The sequence below is a fragment of the Drosophila serrata genome, unplaced genomic scaffold (assembly GCF_035046125.1).
Source record: "Drosophila serrata isolate PLE 108 unplaced genomic scaffold, ASM3504612v1 contig_276, whole genome shotgun sequence".
Lineage (NCBI taxonomy): Eukaryota > Metazoa > Arthropoda > Insecta > Diptera > Drosophilidae > Drosophila > Drosophila serrata.
In genome coordinates, this window is record NW_028257174.1 from 9,545,804 (window position 1) to 9,564,768 (window position 18,965).

The 18,965-nt window shown below is 44.7% G+C and overlaps 1 protein-coding gene across 42 annotated transcripts in view; it reads right to left on the minus strand.

Annotated features, from left to right (window-relative positions):
• Positions 1–8,975: 8,975 nt before the first annotated feature.
• The window catches only part of cac (calcium voltage-gated channel subunit cacophony), a 61,288-nt gene continuing 51,298 nt past the window's right edge, over positions 8,976–18,965 (minus strand). For 34 of the 42 annotated variants that reach the window (XM_086836354.1, XM_086836324.1, XM_086836351.1 and 31 more), the window contains 6 exons: positions 16,705–16,826; positions 16,483–16,646; positions 15,749–15,949; positions 13,453–13,604; positions 13,138–13,388; positions 8,976–13,080 (listed from right to left, as the gene is read on the minus strand). In XM_086836354.1, coding sequence (XP_086692480.1) covers positions 12,930–13,080; positions 13,138–13,388; positions 13,453–13,604; positions 15,749–15,949; positions 16,483–16,646; positions 16,705–16,826 — 1,041 coding nt within the window. In that variant the 3' untranslated portion in view covers positions 8,976–12,929. The remainder of the gene's footprint in view (positions 13,081–13,137; positions 13,389–13,452; positions 13,605–15,748; positions 15,950–16,482; positions 16,647–16,704; positions 16,827–18,965) is intronic. The other 8 variants (XM_086836360.1, XM_086836362.1, XM_086836359.1 and 5 more) reach the window with 3 other exon arrangements.

Below are 18,965 nucleotides of genomic sequence, written 5' to 3' on the forward strand. Positions count from 1 at the left end.
CTCTGCAACGGTAAATGTAATGCACCGATATTTGAGCTAGGGAGGAAACCAACTCATCTATTAGGCTTCGTGATTTTATCGATGTTTGATGCTGCCAACTTGTTTGCACATATCGATACAACATACATTTGAAAAAGCTTTTGCGCGGTCATTTCTTGCACCAGTTAATATTTGAATATGAAAGCTGATACAATTTCTGGACCCGGGACATTAAATACAAATAAGCTCACCTTTTCCTTCTTCTTTTCCGGCTCGACCACGACTTCCTTCTCCTGCTGCTTGTAGTCTTCGAGGAAGAACTTGAGGGCCTTGTCCTTGCCGACAATAAGGTTGGAACTGACGTAACTATGTTCGTAGTACACCAGCGATAGCATCATATACGACTGCAGCTGCTAGGCTGGAACACGTATTTGTGCGTTGATCAGCTCTATAACGTCGGAGTCCGTGTTGGAAAAGTAGCCAATGTGTGGCTGCTTCGGTTTGGTATCCGGCGGTAGGAAGCCACTTGTTTGACCGCGGAAGAAGACGTAGACAAGGGCGGCGTGGGTGCGACGGTTGTTGGGCTCCCAGATCGGCGGCACCTTCACCATCTTGATCCGCGCGGGCGGCTTTGCCATCTTCTCATCCTCGGCGGGGGCCTCCTTGTCGCCGTCCAGCTCCATCGGCCGCTACTGCAGTATCGGCGGTTGCTTGTGGAACTGCTGCTCCGTCCCCCTCGACGGTTGGTGCTTCTTCTCCTTCTGCTACAGGAGCTCCTTCTCCGCCTTCTACAGGTGCAGCCTCTCGGCCTTCCGGTACGCCGCCCGCCGCTTCCGTCGTAGGGCTGCTGCTTCTGCTGCAGCCGCCGCTGCTGCTGGTGCTGTGGCTGCCTCGGGTTCCGTCAATTCGCGCATATCTCCAGCCTCTTGCCCTGTGACTGAAGCTGAGATACAATTTCTGAACCCGGGACATTGAAAACAAAAAGGCTCACCTCTTTCTTCTTTTCCGGCTCGACCATTGGTTCCGCCGACAATTGGTTCTTGCAGGCGAAGTTCACCACCTCGAACTGATCGCTGGACTTCTTACAACCTTGTGGTCCTTGCACTGCATCTTAAGGGCCTCGGCCGGCACGGTGAGCTTCTTGAACATGTTGCGATTAACCTGCGGCCCAAACACCGTCACACCCATGTCCGTTACTATGGTTAGGTAGTCAACCTGCTTCTTGTGCCTGATCTCACGCCCCGCGCGCTCTGCACTGTCGATGGCCTCCATCTTGAAGCGCTGCTGCTCAACCTCGATCGGCTGCAGCATCTTTTCAAGCTCTTTGGTTACCAGGTTCATGAGCTTGGGCACATCCGAGCCAAACATGATGTTGACAGTTTTGCTACCCTGCAGACATTATGGTATACGTATAATGTTACTATTTTTAATTAAAAATTGCAAGAATGGAAAACTTTATCTCTGCAACGGTAAATGTAAAAAAGCCAGTCAGTAGCACCGATATTTGAGCTAGGGAGGAAACTAACTCATCTATTAGGCTTCGTGATTTTATCGATGTTTGATGCTGCCAACTTGTTTGCACATATCGATACAACATACATTTGAAAAAGCTTTTGCGCGGTCATTTCTTGCACCAGTTAATATTTGAATATGAAAGCTGATACAATTTCTGGACCCGGGACATTAAATACAAATAAGCTCACCTTTTCCTTCTTCTTTTCCGGCTCGACCACGACTTCCTTCTCCTGCTGCTTGCAGTCTTCGAGGAAGAACTTGAGGGCCTTGTCCTTGCCGACAATAAGGTTGGAACTGACGTAACTGTGTTCGTAGTACACCAGCGATAGCATCATGTACGACTGCAGCTGCTAGGCTGGAACACGTATTTGTGCGTTGATCAGCTCTATAGCGTCGGAGTCCGTGTTGGAAAAGTAGCCAATGTGTGGCTGCTTCGGTTTGGTATCCGGCGGTAGGAAGCCACTTGTTTGACCGCGGAAGAAGACGTAGACAAGGGCGGCGTGGGTGCGACGGTTGTTGGGCTCCCAGATCGGCGGCACCTTCACCATCTTGATCCGCGCGGGCGGCTTTGCCATCTTCTCATCCTCGGCGGGGGCCTCCTTGTCGCCGTCCAGCTCCATCGGCCGCTACTGCAGTATCGGCGGTTGCTTGTGGAACTGCTGCTCCGTCCCCCTCGACGGTTGGTGCTTCTTCTCCTTCTGCTACAGGAGCTCCTTCTCCGCCTTCTACAGGTGCAGCCTCTCGGCCTTCCGGTACGCCGCCCGCCGCTTCCGTCGTAGGGCTGCTGCTTCTGCTGCAGCCGCCGCTGCTGCTGGTGCTGTGGCTGCCTCGGGTTCCGTCAATTCGCGCATATCTCCAGCCTCTTGCCCTGTGACTGAAGCTGAGATACAATTTCTGAACCCGGGACATTGAAAACAAAAAGGCTCACCTCTTTCTTCTTTTCCGGCTCGACCATTGGTTCCGCCGACAATTGGTTCTTGCAGGCGAAGTTCACCACCTCGAACTGATCGCTGGACTTCTTACAACCTTGTGGTCCTTGCACTGCATCTTAAGGGCCTCGGCCGGCACGGTGAGCTTCTTGAACATGTTGCGATTAACCTGCGGCCCAAACACCGTCACACCCATGTCCGTTACTATGGTTAGGTAGTCAACCTGCTTCTTGTGCCTGATCTCACGCCCCGCGCGCTCTGCACTGTCGATGGCCTCCATCTTGAAGCGCTGCTGCTCAACCTCGATCGGCTGCAGCATCTTTTCAAGCTCTTTGGTTACCAGGTTCATGAGCTTGGGCACATCCGAGCCAAACATGATGTTGACAGTTTTGCTACCCTGCAGACATTATGGTATACGTATAATGTTACTATTTTTAATTAAAAATTGCAAGAATGGAAAATTTTATCTCTGCAACGGTAAATGTAAAAAAGCCAGTCAGTAGCACCGATATTTGAGCTAGGGAGGAAACTAACTCATCTATTAGGCTTCGTGATTTTATCGATGTTTGATGCTGCCAACTTGTTTGCACATATCGATACAACATACATTTGAAAAAGCTTTTGCGCGGTCATTTCTTGCACCAGTTAATATTTGAATATGAAAGCTGATACAATTTCTGGACCCGGGACATTAAATACAAATAAGCTCACCTTTTCCTTCTTCTTTTCCGGCTCGACCACGACTTCCTTCTCCTGCTGCTTGCAGTCTTCGAGGAAGAACTTGAGGGCCTTGTCCTTGCCGACAATAAGGTTGGAACTGACGTAACTGTGTTCGTAGTACACCAGCGATAGCATCATGTACGACTGCAGCTGCTAGGCTGGAACACGTATTTGTGCGTTGATCAGCTCTATAGCGTCGGAGTCCGTGTTGGAAAAGTAGCCAATGTGTGGCTGCTTCGGTTTGGTATCCGGCGGTAGGAAGCCACTTGTTTGACCGCGGAAGAAGACGTAGACAAGGGCGGCGTGGGTGCGACGGTTGTTGGGCTCCCAGATCGGCGGCACCTTCACCATCTTGATCCGCGCGGGCGGCTTTGCCATCTTCTCATCCTCGGCGGGGGCCTCCTTGTCGCCGTCCAGCTCCATCGGCCGCTACTGCAGTATCGGCGGTTGCTTGTGGAACTGCTGCTCCGTCCCCCTCGACGGTTGGTGCTTCTTCTCCTTCTGCTACAGGAGCTCCTTCTCCGCCTTCTACAGGTGCAGCCTCTCGGCCTTCCGGTACGCCGCCCGCCGCTTCCGTCGTAGGGCTGCTGCTTCTGCTGCAGCCGCCGCTGCTGCTGGTGCTGTGGCTGCCTCGGGTTCCGTCAATTCGCGCATATCTCCAGCCTCTTGCCCTGTGACTGAAGCTGAGATACAATTTCTGAACCCGGGACATTGAAAACAAAAAGGCTCACCTCTTTCTTCTTTTCCGGCTCGACCATTGGTTCCGCCGACAATTGGTTCTTGCAGGCGAAGTTCACCACCTCGAACTGATCGCTGGACTTCTTACAACCTTGTGGTCCTTGCACTGCATCTTAAGGGCCTCGGCCGGCACGGTGAGCTTCTTGAACATGTTGCGATTAACCTGCGGCCCAAACACCGTCACACCCATGTCCGTTACTATGGTTAGGTAGTCAACCTGCTTCTTGTGCCTGATCTCACGCCCCGCGCGCTCTGCACTGTCGATGGCCTCCATCTTGAAGCGCTGCTGCTCAACCTCGATCGGCTGCAGCATCTTTTCAAGCTCTTTGGTTACCAGGTTCATGAGCTTGGGCACATCCGAGCCAAACATGATGTTGACAGTTTTGCTTCCCTGCAGACATTATGGTATACGTATAATGTTACTATTTTTAATTAAAAATTGCAAGAATGGAAAATTTTATCTCTGCAACGGTAAATGTAAAAAAGCCAGTCAGTAGCACCGATATTTGAGCTAGGGAGGAAACTAACTCATCTATTAGGCTTCGTGATTTTATCGATGTTTGATGCTGCCAACTTGTTTGAACATATCGATACAACATACATTTGAAAAAGCTTTTGCGCGGTCATTTCTTGCACCAGTTAATATTTGAATATGAAAGCTGATACAATTTCTGGACCCGGGACATTAAATACAAATAAGCTCACCTTTTCCTTCTTCTTTTCCGGCTCGACCACGACTTCCTTCTCCTGCTGCTTGTAGTCTTCGAGGAAGAACTTGAGGGCCTTGTCCTTGCCGACAATAAGGTTGGAACTGACGTAACTGTGTTCGTAGTACACCAGCGATAGCATCATATACGACTGCAGCTGCTAGGCTGGAACACGTATTTGTGCGTTGATCAGCTCTATAGCGTCGGAGTCCGTGTTGGAAAAGTAGCCAATGTGTGGCTGCTTCGGTTTGGTATCCGGCGGTAGGAAGCCACTTGTTTGACCGCGGAAGAAGACGTAGACAAGGGCGGCGTGGGTGCGACGGTTGTTGGGCTCCCAGATCGGCGGCACCTTCACCATCTTGATCCGCGCGGGCGGCTTTGCCATCTTCTCATCCTCGGCGGGGGCCTCCTTGTCGCCATCCAGCTCCATCGGCCGCTACTGCAGTATCGGCGGTTGCTTGTGGAACTGCTGCTCCGTCCCCCTCGACGGTTGGTGCTTCTTCTCCTTCTGCTACAGGAGCTCCTTCTCCGCCTTCTACAGGTGCAGCCTCTCGGCCTTCCGGTACGCCGCCCGCCGCTTCCGTCGTAGGGCTGCTGCTTCTGCTGCAGCCGCCGCTGCTGCTGGTGCTGTGGCTGCCTCGGGTTCCGTCAATTCGCGCATATCTCCAGCCTCTTGCCCTGTGACTGAAGCTGAGATACAATTTCTGAACCCGGGACATTGAATACAAAAAGGCTCACCTTTTTCTTCTTTTCCGGCTCGACCATTGGTTCCGCCGAAAATTGGTTCTTGCAGGCGAAGTTCACCACCTCGAACTGATCGCTGGACTTCTTACAACCTTGTGTTCCTTGCACTGCATCTTAAGGGCCTCGGCCGGCACGGTGAGCTTCTTGAACATGTTGCGATTAACCTGCGGCCCAAACACCGTCACACCCATGTCCGTTACTATGGTTAGGTAGTCAACCTGCTTCTTGTGCCTGATCTCACGCCCCGCGCGCTCTGCACTGTCGATGGCCTCCATCTTGAAGCGCTGCTGCTCAACCTCGATCGGCTGCAGCATCTTTTCAAGCTCTTTGGTTACCAGGTTCATGAGCTTGGGCACATCCGAGCCAAACATGATGTTGACAGTTTTGCTTCCCTGCAGACATTATGGTATACGTATAATGTTACTATTTTCAATTAAAAATTGCACGAATGGAAAATTTTATCTCTGCAACGGTAAATGTAAAAAAGCCAGTCAGTAGCACCGATATTTGAGCTAGGGAGGAAACTAACTCATCTATTAGGCTTCGTGATTTTATCGATGTTTGATGCTGCCAACTTGTTTGCACATATCGATACAACATACATTTGAAAAAGCTTTTGCGCGGTCATTTCTTGCACCAGTTAATATTTGAATATGAAAGCTGATACAATTTCTGGACCCGGGACATTAAATACAAATAAGCTCACCTTTTCCTTCTTCTTTTCCGGCTCGACCACGACTTCCTTCTCCTGCTGCTTGTAGTCTTCGAGGAAGAACTTAAGGGCCTTGTCCTTGCCGACAATAAGGTTGGAACTGACGTAACTGTGTTCGTAGTGCACCAGCGATAGCATCATATACGACTGCAGCTGCTAGGCTGGAACACGTATTTGTGCGATGATCAGCTCTATAGCGTCGGAGTCCGTGTTGGAAAAGTAGCCAATGTGTGGCTGCTTCGGTTTGGTATCCGGCGGTAGGAAGCCACTTGTTTGACCGCGGAAGAAGACGTAGACAAGGGCGGCGTGGGTGCGACGGTTGTTGGGCTCCCAGATCGGCGGCACCTTCACCATCTTGATCCGCGCGGGCGGCTTTGCCATCTTCTCATCCTCGGCGGGGGCCTCCTTGTCGCCGTCCAGCTCCATCGGCCGCTACTGCAGTATCGGCGGTTGCTTGTGGAACTGCTGCTCCGTCCCCCTCGACGGTTGGTGCTTCTTCTCCTTCTGCTACAGGAGCTCCTTCTCCGCCTTCTACAGGTGCAGCCTCTCGGCCTTCCGGTACGCCGCCCGCCGCTTCCGTCGTAGGGCTGCTGCTTCTGCTGCAGCCGCCGCTGCTGCTGGTGCTGTGGCTGCCTCGGGTTCCGTCAATTCGCGCATATCTCCAGCCTCTTGCCCTGTGACTGAAGCTGAGATACAATTTCTGAACCCGGGACATTGAAAACAAAAAGGCTCACCTCTTTCTTCTTTTCCGGCTCGACCATTGGTTCCGCCGACAATTGGTTCTTGCAGGCGAAGTTCACCACCTCGAACTGATCGCTGGACTTCTTACAACCTTGTGGTCCTTGCACTGCATCTTAAGGGCCTCGGCCGGCACGGTGAGCTTCTTGAACATGTTGCGATTAACCTGCGGCCCAAACACCGTCACACCCATGTCCGTTACTATGGTTAGGTAGTCAACCTGCTTCTTGTGCCTGATCTCACGCCCCGCGCGCTCTGCACTGTCGATGGCCTCCATCTTGAAGCGCTGCTGCTCAACCTCGATCGGCTGCAGCATCTTTTCAAGCTCTTTGGTTACCAGGTTCATGAGCTTGGGCACATCCGAGCCAAACATGATGTTGACAGTTTTGCTTCCCTGCAGACATTATGGTATACGTATAATGTTACTATTTTTAATTAAAAATTGCAAGAATGGAAAATTTTATCTCTGCAACGGTAAATGTAAAAAAGCCAGTCAGTAGCACCGATATTTGAGCTAGGGAGGAAACTAACTCATCTATTAGGCTTCGTGATTTTATCGATGTTTGATGCTGCCAACTTGTTTGCACATATCGATACAACATACATTTGAAAAAGCTTTTGCGCGGTCATTTCTTGCACCAGTTAATATTTGAATATGAAAGCTGATACAATTTCTGGACCCGGGACATTAAATACAAATAAGCTCACCTTTTCCTTCTTCTTTTCCGGCTCGACCACGACTTCCTTCTTCTGCTGCTTGTAGTCTTCGAGGAAGAACTTGAGGGCCTTGTCCTTGCCGACAATAAGGTTGGAACTGACGTAACTGTGTTCGTAGTACACCAGCGATAGCATCATATACGACTGCAGCTGCTAGGCTGGAACACGTATTTGTGCGTTGATCAGCTCTATAGCTTCGGAGTCCGTGTTGGAAAAGTAGCCAATGTGTGGCTGCTTCGGTTTGGTATCCGGCGGTAGGAAGCCACTTGTTTGACCGCGGAAGAAGACGTAGACAAGGGCGGCGTGGGTGCGACGGTTGTTGGGCTCCCAGATCGGCGGCACCTTCACCATCTTGATCCGCGCGGGCGGCTTTGCCATCTTCTCATCCTCGGCGGGGGCCTCCTTGTCGCCATCCAGCTCCATCGGCCGCTACTGCAGTATCGGCGGTTGCTTGTGGAACTGCTGCTCCGTCCCCCTCGACGGTTGGTGCTTCTTCTCCTTCTGCTACAGGAGCTCCTTCTCCGCCTTCTACAGGTGCAGCCTCTCGGCCTTCCGGTACGCCGCCCGCCGCTTCCGTCGTAGGGCTGCTGCTTCTGCTGCAGCCGCCGCTGCTACTGGTGCTTTGGCTGCCTCGGGTTCCGTCAATTCGCGCATATCTCCAGCCTCTTGCCCTGTGACTGAAGCTGAGATACAATTTCTGAACCCGGGACATTGAATACAAAAAGGCTCACCTTTTTCTTCTTTTCCGGCTCGACCATTGGTTCCGCCGAAAATTGGTTCTTGCAGGCGAAGTTCACCACCTCGAACTGATCGCTGGACTTCTTACAACCTTGTGTTCCTTGCACTGCATCTTAAGGGCCTCGGCCGGCACGGTGAGCTTCTTGAACATGTTGCGATTAACCTGCGGCCCAAACACCGTCACACCCATGTCCGTTACCATGGTTAGGTAGTCAACCTGCTTCTTGTGCCTGATCTCACGCCCCGCGCGCTCTGCACTGTCGATGGCCACCATCTTGAAGCGCTGCTGCTCAACCTCGATCGGCTGCAGCATCTTTTCAAGCTCTTTGGTTACCAGGTTCATGAGCTTGGGCACATCCGAGTCAAACATGATGTTGACAGTTTTGCCTCTCTGCAGACATTATGGTATACGTATAATGTTATTTTTTTTAATTAAAAATTGCAAGAATGGAAAATTGTATCTCTGCAACGGTAAATGTAAAAAAGCCAGTCAGTAGCACCGAGCTAGGGAGGAAACCAACTCATCTATTAGGCTTCGTGATTTTATCGATGTTTGATGCTGCCAACTTGTTTGCACATATCGATTCAACATACATTTGAAAAAGCTTTTGCGCGGTCTTTTCACCAGTATTATTTGAATATGAATTAATAGAATAACCCAAAACACATTTTCTTCAGGTCTGCGGTCGCGCCATAACATTTCTCGATTACCCTAAAGACAGAAACACATTTTAATGATTTGGTTTGTAATTTTTCTGGAAATTTTTGTTCATTTTTTGTTGTTTTCTTTATTATTATTATTAATATTAATATTATTATGTAATTCCTTTACTTTATATGTAAAATAAGAAAGTATTAATGGTTTTTATTAACAAATTTTGTTGAAGGCAGGTATTTATGTTATTTTTATATGTTTATGTATGTATATGTCTTGTATATAAATTACAAGTCGTCTTTATAATTACATAATTAAATATTAAACGTAGTTCAATTACTCTAGCGTCCCTTAAACATAATTATTTAAACTGCTTTATTACCTTAGTGTATATTCAGTTAAGATATATTTAGTGTAATTTGTTTTCTGTTTTGTTTTTCTGATATATGTATTTATGTATATGCATTATCAATACATCCTTTTAGCTGTACTAGTTTTAAATTGTTCTAGTTTTATATATATGTATATCATGTTATTTTCCTTTGCATATCATATCATAACCCTATGTCCCTATATCCCTATATATATTCCTATATCCGGTGTTGCTTATCCTTGTTGCCTTGTAAATAATTCAGAGCTACTTGTAGGTATGTACTTCCTATGTGACCTTTTTTTTGTTTCAAAACCAGACAGTGTAAGCAGTTAAGTTAGGCTAACGAAATGCACAATCGAATCGTAAGGTTCAAGATTATTAAGTATATGTGTATATGGTTTTAGAAAGAGTATGCCTCGACTCGGGACAAAATGAACACAGGATCTTATAGTCATCTATTTCGACTATCTCGTCTCCAATCGAGCGTATCTATGTGTCTCAGGGGCGGGTTTTAGTTCAAGAACTCGATGCGAACTCGAGGAGGTGGACGCCGATGGAGTTAGCAATGGGGATCTAATGCGTATCTGATCTGAGTATTGAGGAAGCCTGGAAGAACAATCGATGGTTATCTATCGATCTATGTATTTATACAAAGGATACTTCAGCTTTGGCATCATCTAGCTGGGGTAGATGGAGGGACTACTCTTAACCCCAAGTATCACGGTTGATCGCGATCGGATCGATCCCTGCATAAGCCACGTGGGGTTCTCTAAGCAAAGTTGAGTTCGCAATTGGACAGCCGAGTGTGTTGCCAAGTGTAAGGCCAAGCCGTAGAAGCAATGAGGAGGCTTATGGTGGACTTTAACAAAGCTAATTACATGAATTACATTCTATATGGTTCCTCGAGAGTAATGCCAATTAATTGCAAACTAAATACAGGCAATATCAAAACGAGACTCTTAACTAATCTTCTTAGTATTTTGTACTCATTTATCTTATTTGTTTTCCGTTTTTAATTTACTTATTAGGTTTATGTTTTTTGGCATTGAGGCAATGATTGACTTCGTATTTTAGCAATTAAATTAATTAGTTTCAGCTATCCAGCTGCGAACTCTGCCGTCTCGAGGATGTTAAAGCAAAAGCAAGCTACGAGAAAGAAAATGCTTAGTCTAAAACAGAGAGAAGAGGAGAGAAGTTCGAATGAGGATGAGGGACATCAAAAATATGGACAAATCTTTTGTGGAAGCAGTCAAAAAGGTGATATATAACCTCGTCAGCCAGTACGGATTTCTATATGGATTTGACACACTATAGTTTAGTTATGAACTATTGTTTATCTATGCATTTATGCCATGTACGAGTCCGTAATTAAGATTATACTATTCCAAAATGATGACACTCCCATCCCATGTCTGTGTTTCTTGCTAGTATTGCTTAGTATTAATATTTAAGTATCGTACATATGTAGCTGTGAAGTTGGTTTCGGTTTCGGTTTCGGTTTCGTTTCGATTTCGGTTTCTAGTCGTAATTGGTAATCGTAATTGGTAAGTACATTTTGCGTGTAAATTCTCATACTTAAGTTTTATGGATTTTCATTTCGTTCATATTTAAATTACAATATTTGTGCGCTCTTCGATATCCATGCCGAATCGAACGATTCGTCGTCTATCTATTACACTAATTGGTTTGATTTTCATAGGATCTTACTAGTCACTTGTGAGTGCATACGAGAGCATAACGAGAACAAAACATACACAATCTCGACTGGCTGGGCGGGCAGGCTAGCTGGACTGGAGGAGAATATGTGCTGTGGTGTGGTGTGACTTTACTGGACTTGATTTATCTACACAATGTCATCGCACAAGAGCCTTCTAAACGCTAGCAACCGATTGGCATAAATATTTGGGAAAAGCTAAAGCCACGGAGGAAAATCGAAAGATATAATATACAGGAAAAACGTATATCTCTAATGTACAAATTAAATAGAGGTTAAACAGGTCTTATAATGAAGCAGATGCGTAACAGGCTATTACACAAAATAATTATTAAAGTTTGATGAGATTTAAGGTTAAACTTTAATAACTATCTCCCTTAGGAGCCTGGCGTTCCGAATCTGATTCATTATAAGGTCTTTCGTTAGCTACCTCTTCTACGAAATAAAAGAGATGCTCTCACGAATATTATACACGAATGGAATCCCTGCTTAATTTTCGGAGATTATGGCTGTTGTCGGTTGAAATATATATAAGTATAATCGTAATTACATACAAAAATTTGTTATCTACATTAATTAATCTGTTATGTACATCGAATAAATACATATAATTTCGCGTTTAAATTTACATAATTGAGTTGAGTAAAGTTTAAATACAAACAAGACAAAAACGCTTGCAGATTACCGACTGACTCCTCCTCCCCTCGAGCTATGTTACCGTCTACGTTCTAGAGATAAACCTAAGATGTAAGTGTATGCGTGGTACCTATTAACTCTCTGTATTAACTACCTAACGACTTACTTAACCGACACCTACTATGTTGTGTGTGTGTGTGTGAGTTGTGAAGAGTTTATCTATATTCATTTTGCTGTTGTGTGTCCTAGGCTTTGTCCCTAACATTATAGAAAAAAGTACAATTACAATACGCTCCTCCGCCGCCCTATATGTATATCATATCGACTGATGGATACCCTTAAGCCTACACATATAGCATATAGCCCTATATAGTCTGCGTTCACTACATCTATTTCTTACTCTTTCATCTTCCGTCTCTTGGGTATATCCCTTTACAGCTGGCTTTCGTTCCTGGTTCTCTGCTTCTGGTTGTCTCTGGTTCTGGCTCCTTTCTATGGCCCTGTGTGTCCTCGTCTGTCATGTCCCTCTCATAGCGTATGATACGAATACAGCGAGTGTTGGTGATGAGGCTGATGGAGCTGGAGTTCTGGCTGCTCCTCTTCGGCTATCTCTATATTAACTTTCTCTAGATCGGTATTGTTATAATTAATGTCGTTATCTGAATATATCTTTTTAATAGCTAATGGGGACGTTGTTATTTTAATTGGTACGCTTAATATCATTGCTTCGTTTTTGTTAGTTGTTGTTGTCCTTGGTGTTGCTGTTGTTCTAGTAGTTCTCGCAATGAACTCGATATCGGAGTGGGGCGACGTGGCTCTGGTCTCGGGCAGCGAGTAGGCCATCGTTGCGGCAGCGGACTCGTATGGCCCCAGCCGGAGCCACTGTTGCTGATGCATATCTAGTGGTAGTGGTTGCTGTAGTTGTAGTTGTTGCTGTAGTAGTTGTAGTTGCGATTGCGATGGTCGATTCGGTACTGATTCCTGCTGTAAGCCGTCGTCGTCTCTGGCCAATTTGATGTCAGTTGGATGAGGGGCATACCTTCTTCGGTGCGGAAGGTACATCACATGGTGATGGTGATGGAGATGGAGGGGATGTGAATACGGTTGCGGATATGGATGGGGGTGTAGGTGTGGGTGTGGCTGTGGCTGTGGCTGTGGGTGTGCCAGTGGATGTGGATGGTGCTGCTGCTGGTATCCGTGTTGTATCGTATCAAAATTGTGATCCAAGTTCGGTGCTGACAGTGATGAGCATATGGCCGAATGCTATACCCAGATCTGATCCTTTCGATTACGCGATCGCAATCAAAGCCTTTGCTAGCACCAATCCTCCTCATCCGAATCGGAGTGTCGAGTATTCAGGCCGCTCTTTGGCTTGAACCCATTCAGGACTGGAGATGGCAGTACACGGCCTGTTCGGCCCATAGCCAGCGCTTGCTCGAACGACAGCGGTGCTATATATTCCAGTCTGCAAATAATACGGTTAGCGTTAAAGATTATGGATTATTGTTATTATTCGACTGACCTTTCTCTTTCGACCTCCCGTTCGCGATCCCGCTCGCGCTCGTACAGCTCCCGTTCACGATCCCGGTACTCGAATCGCAGGTCGTACTCGTGCAAGCGCTCTCGATCCCGATCTCTATCTCGGTCCCGGTCCCTAAGGCGCTCCCGATCCCGCTCGCGATCCCTGCTGCTGTAGTACATGTCTCTGGGATCACGCAGCAGGTCGCGGTGGTGGGGCAGCGAGTGAACACTGTGGGGCGTCGAGTGGTGCGTCTAGATGAGGAGGAGAGAGAGTCCAGATTAGGGATGTATATAGCGATATTAGATGCCTTCTTACGTGGGTCGGACTCGCGTTAAGCTTGGGGAAGTTGATGTTGGTCGGCTTCAGCTGCAGCGTCGACGGCTTACTGGGAGTCGGCGGTAGACGGCGGCCGATCCCGGCACGCCGGGATGCCAACGTTGGGTAGCTGTGCTGGACGTGCGCGCCACCTGCGGGAACGGGAACAGGAACACAGGACACTGGGGTTACACTTGTCTCGTGAACAGGGAAAACTTTGTTGTTATAATACATTAGACATAATGATATTATGATACTGATACTGAGCGGAGAGTAGTGTGCCTGAGAGGTTGTACTTAATTGACAATAAACAAGGACAATATGCTCCAAAGAAATACATGAAAACACTTGTAACGAATGTGAATGAGATCTGTTCGAACTGAAAGACTATCTCTGCGTTGGAGAGTTCGGTTACATTTTATTACAATTAAATATTCGATTTTCTATGGCCTCCAGGCATAGTAAAAAGGGAAGAAATCTTCACCTTGTGCCGGAGTTGTCTAACCAGAGCCCTTGAATTACTCTCTACAGAAATAATCTCCAATCGAACATGTCCCGTTCAGAACTTATTGTATGATTACTTGAACTTGTATGATGTCTCCGAGAAATGCTCTCTTGAAATTAAAAGCATTCACTACAATCTATAATCAATACAAGCGTGTGCAATCGTACAGAAATACTTTATATAGATACTATATTCAACGGTTAAGAACGGTGCTAGATAATGTATTCAGAATATTAATATTATAATGTACACAAGAGTTGGATGATTTGTGGCAACATGCATGACTGTCCGATTTGATATATATATTTACATACTATATACGAGTATATAGCACTTATGCAGAGACAGAGAGAGAGAGACAAAACGGATGAAACAAGGATCAACGTAATGGTGCAAACACGGCTAAATATACGCACATTGACAGATAGGTAAGATAGATACTGAACCCAAAACTTCATCCCAAATTATGTTTCTAGTAATATATATATATATATATAGATAGAGAGAGAGAGCTCAATCGCCGAATTTTCACCGACCCCAAGTCGTATTATTTATTGGGAAATTCTGGAAACTTTACTGGTTGCTGGACTTACATACAATAAGTACGAGTATGTTAACGTAACGGGTGTGTGTAGTTTTGGAACGAGAAGCAGGCTTTATTTAATAGAGATTCTTGGTCAGTGATCAGAGGTCTGACAGAGGTCGTCGTTATCACAGAGTAAAATAACAACAAAAAATATGTATATATATTTATAAAATAGAAACTACGCTATGGCTTTACGAACTTCACCTTCTTGGCTAGACATCAGGCAGGTAAATGGCAAATGATGTTCACTTTTCTCCCCTGTCAAAGACAATGCATATAAAGAACGAGATGGGTAACGCCATTTGGAAAAGGTGTTCTAAATGGATTGCGTTCTCCAATTTTCCAATCACGTTACTCAGCTTATTCTATATGTATATATTCGTTGCCCCTCTACTAGAAACGTGTGTAATATTCAGTATGTTTGGTAGGTTTAGTAGGTGTACCTATAAATGCAGTATCTCTCTCGTAATATCGCTTCGAGTCCATAGAAACTATAAGCCCTGACTTTGACTTTGAAATTAGTTTGCGTAAATTGCGAACTTGGGAAATTGCGTAAATAAACCATTCATTATTGGCCAGAGATTCAGTGTGGTTAGTTTTTTGGGATGAGAATGAATGTCTATATATGTTTGTACATGGCAGAACCATACATACATACGAGATGTGATTATAATATAGGTGGGGTGTACGAGTACGAGTATGATGGCATCTAGAGAAATGAAAACATGAACGCTGCTAGAGTAGTAACAAGAGTACGAGTACGAGTACGAACAGTGGAGTACGGATATTATGATGGACCCTGGGGCAGGGCCGTCGTGTGGGATGTATATGAGAGATAAACTTCAACTTAATTGAGGCTGATTAATTGACTGATTGATTGAACAATACATGTATGTACATGTTAAGCATGTTCGGCAACTATGTATGTACGAATACGAATAGTTAGTTACGAGTTACGAGTAAGTAAGCATGTCTGATCTGAGATGTTTTGTAAAAGTTGAGATGAAGTCGAGGAAATTTGTGTAGAAGAAAATACTAGCATATTATAGAAAACAAGTTGAGTTGTTGAATTTGATTTAAGTTTAAGTTTGAGTGGAGTTGATTTGAGTTTGAGTTGGAGTTAAGTTTGAGTTTGAGTTTGAGTTTGATTTGATTCGATATCTTTTGTTTTGGACTTTAGTTAACAATGTGCTAAAGAGATGTACCCATATCAATCCCATAACCAAGTCTGTCTCGTTCACGCATCTCCTGAAGTCGAGCGGGACTCGGCGATCGTGACCTTTGACATAGACTGGTTGTCCCATATGTGGGATAAGGCAGTTGAGTGCGTTTACTGCGAGACAAATGACCACCATAACGAGAAGGCGAAGGCGAACGGGCCGGACTTGTCGATGCTGACCATGAACCTATATTGTACATATAACAACAATAATAAAGAAAACGTAATAATTAAGGATGTCGGGGCACAACAGTTTACGTATTTGATTTTGGTATTTGTTTTCGGTTATCAGTTGGCTTCTTTGTTTTAATTTATAAAAATATAACACAAAAAGGAAGACTTGACCAACTTAACCAGAAAACGAAAAACGTATTTTTTGTATATACTTTGTTTTTGTTTTTTTTTTTTGTAGTAAAAGATTTTGTTTATAGCTATGGAATTGTAGACATATATATATATCTGTATATATAACTAAGATACTACAAAATAGATAAGAAAATCCCCGGTTAGCCGAGTTAGTTGCCAGAGATTGTGCGCCGATTGCAAGTCCTTGGAGATACTCGAGTAGTAAAAGGTCTAGGGGAAGGATACAGACAAACAGGATACATCATGGATTTAGTTTCCTCTAGGAATTATCAATCGACGCACAACCCAGGCAGCAGTAGGAGTAGAGTTAGTCTGTGTGGTGGCAATCTCTCTCGCAGAGCCAATAATAAATACCTCTTGGATACCGCGGATGACTGTTGCCATGCCTAGGATGACGCGTCTCCTTGACCATCTCTACAACATTAGATACGGTATCGGAGAACCCGATATCATGATGTATGTATTGATGGCCACGTCGTCGAGGACTGGGAGATCTCGCCAAAGGAGAGCCGTTGTGCCTGCGGAGTAAAAATAATTAATAAGGACAGAAATAATTAATTCAAAGAGCAGCTGTACCTCAGACTAGGCGATCGCCTGTGTCCATTCATGTACGAATGTCCAGGATGTAGATGGCCAGCATCGGCGCCGGTTAGTGATTCCTGGGAGGGATGCCTCGACGCATCCTGCAGCTCCAGCATCTAGTTGGAAAATAATTTAGCAACACACAAGCATTATTAACAACGATTGAACGGTGCACCATGAATGCCACCCACGCGAAATCAGTCTGAAAAGAGATCTTGAGAACCGGGCACAGGGAGGCGCAGGGAAGTTGGTAGGGACGAGACCATTCTACTTGGGGCTGGGACCAATTGTTAAGATACTTTTGTAGGAATTTCGAATTTTGGGTATATCGTTTTATCATCGATATGATTATTGTTCCCCTGGACCGATTTCTTGTGGATTCATTCATTGCTTTCGAATACGTGGATATACTTGGATACGGTTATAAGTGTATCTGCGTTGTGTTTACATTAAGAACTACGGATGTCCTATGCCACACATAAAGGAGCAAGGGCAATATATATATATATCTATATTTATATATTTATATATATATATATATTGGATATATACCTGTTGTGTGGATAAGCCGCAAAATAAACATACATATCACACATATGTTTGTTTAACTTGCATTACATATATGTATATATAGGGGGTAGGTATGGGTTATATACTATATATTGAACATAAATAAAAGCAATTAAGGTAATACTTCACTGCAACAAAATACGTACGTACATATTCAAATGCGGTTTTAATAGTTCTATATATTGAAGTATATATATATATATTGAGAGAGGTTCTTGAATGCGGGATATTGTAATTGGATAGCCTAGAGTCTATATAGGGGGCAAGTAAACATTTAAACAATTCCATACACTACTCGGGAGTATACACATACATATATACTTGAACACTTCCTTTTTTTAAATTTTTTTCAATGTATTTAAGCTTTAATTGTATTACTTATATATCTCAGTCTGCACACTAATTGAGCTATATTTCGGATTCGGTTACTGGTTTTGTACTGCCTCAATAATGCCAATTGTTTGTTTACCAAGTTGTAGCTACATACATATTTATTGTTTTGTTTTTTTTTCGATTATAGTCCTATATTTTTTTTTGTTTTTCTTAACATAAAACGTTAAACTAAAAATACGTAGAAATAATAAATCGATCGTTGGTGTGGTCTCTAGAAATGTAAGTGGATATGTGTCTAAATCTAGGTGGTTCGCTAGGCGCTAGAGATATCTACACTATCTACACTAGTTGTCCAAGGATATTTACAAGGCTGTACCGTACTGTATGGTTGTTTAAGCAGTGCTAGAGATCGGCGCAAGCAGTGTGAAGCAAGGCAAAGCGAAACAGAAAAAGGGTAAAGCTTAAAAGGATACGAAAATGACGAGTAAAAGCTAACTAGAGTGGGCATGCACTAGGCGAGGATTATCTGAATAAAAAGTATGGTATGGTGTTATGGAAGGATCTCGGTGGAGTGAAGTGGAGTGGAGTGGTCAATTCCTTTTTCGAGTGCCGAACTTACTTACCACTTCGAACTCGTGTGGGATTAAAACTTAATAAGTACATTTAAACAATTACTATGTACACATAAAGCCGTCGCCGTCTATGTTCAAAACTTAACTAGAGGGATATATCGCTAGAAATCAAGAATTTTAAGAAACAACCTCAATCGTTAGCGTCACTTGTTAGTGTCTTCCGTTACCGTCACACATTTATCGGCTGGTCTGTGTCTCTAAACTTTAGCTTAACTCTAATAACTCAGATCTAGGTAAGCTAAAAACAAAAAAAAAACACTAGATAAATCTATTAAGATAACGTAACGTAAGAAGAAACTGGGAAAAGGGGTTCCCTTGGGCATTCCTGCGCATATCTCCTGGCTTTATGTGTACGTAGGAAAGTCATTATTAAACAAAATTCATGGCCAAGAGTTTGAGTTAGAACCGCCAACTTGCTTCACCTACGTATGTAGTTGATTCTTGCACAAAAAGCAAGAGAAGTGGTTCGTGTGAAAGGAAAATCGCTCGAGAAGACGTGATCTATGTGTGTCGAGATGAGGATGTCTCGGTATCGGTATCGTTATCGGTATCGGTATGGTATGTCTAGGTCGCAACTGTACTGGGATTGGCGTTAGTTAATCCTACATTGCATTGCTGGTGTATACATGTGTGCGTGTTAGTTTGTTAATTACGTGAGAACAAAAGGATTTAATTAGCATTTGTGGCTAACTTTCCTACTACTTTTTCAACTAGAGACCT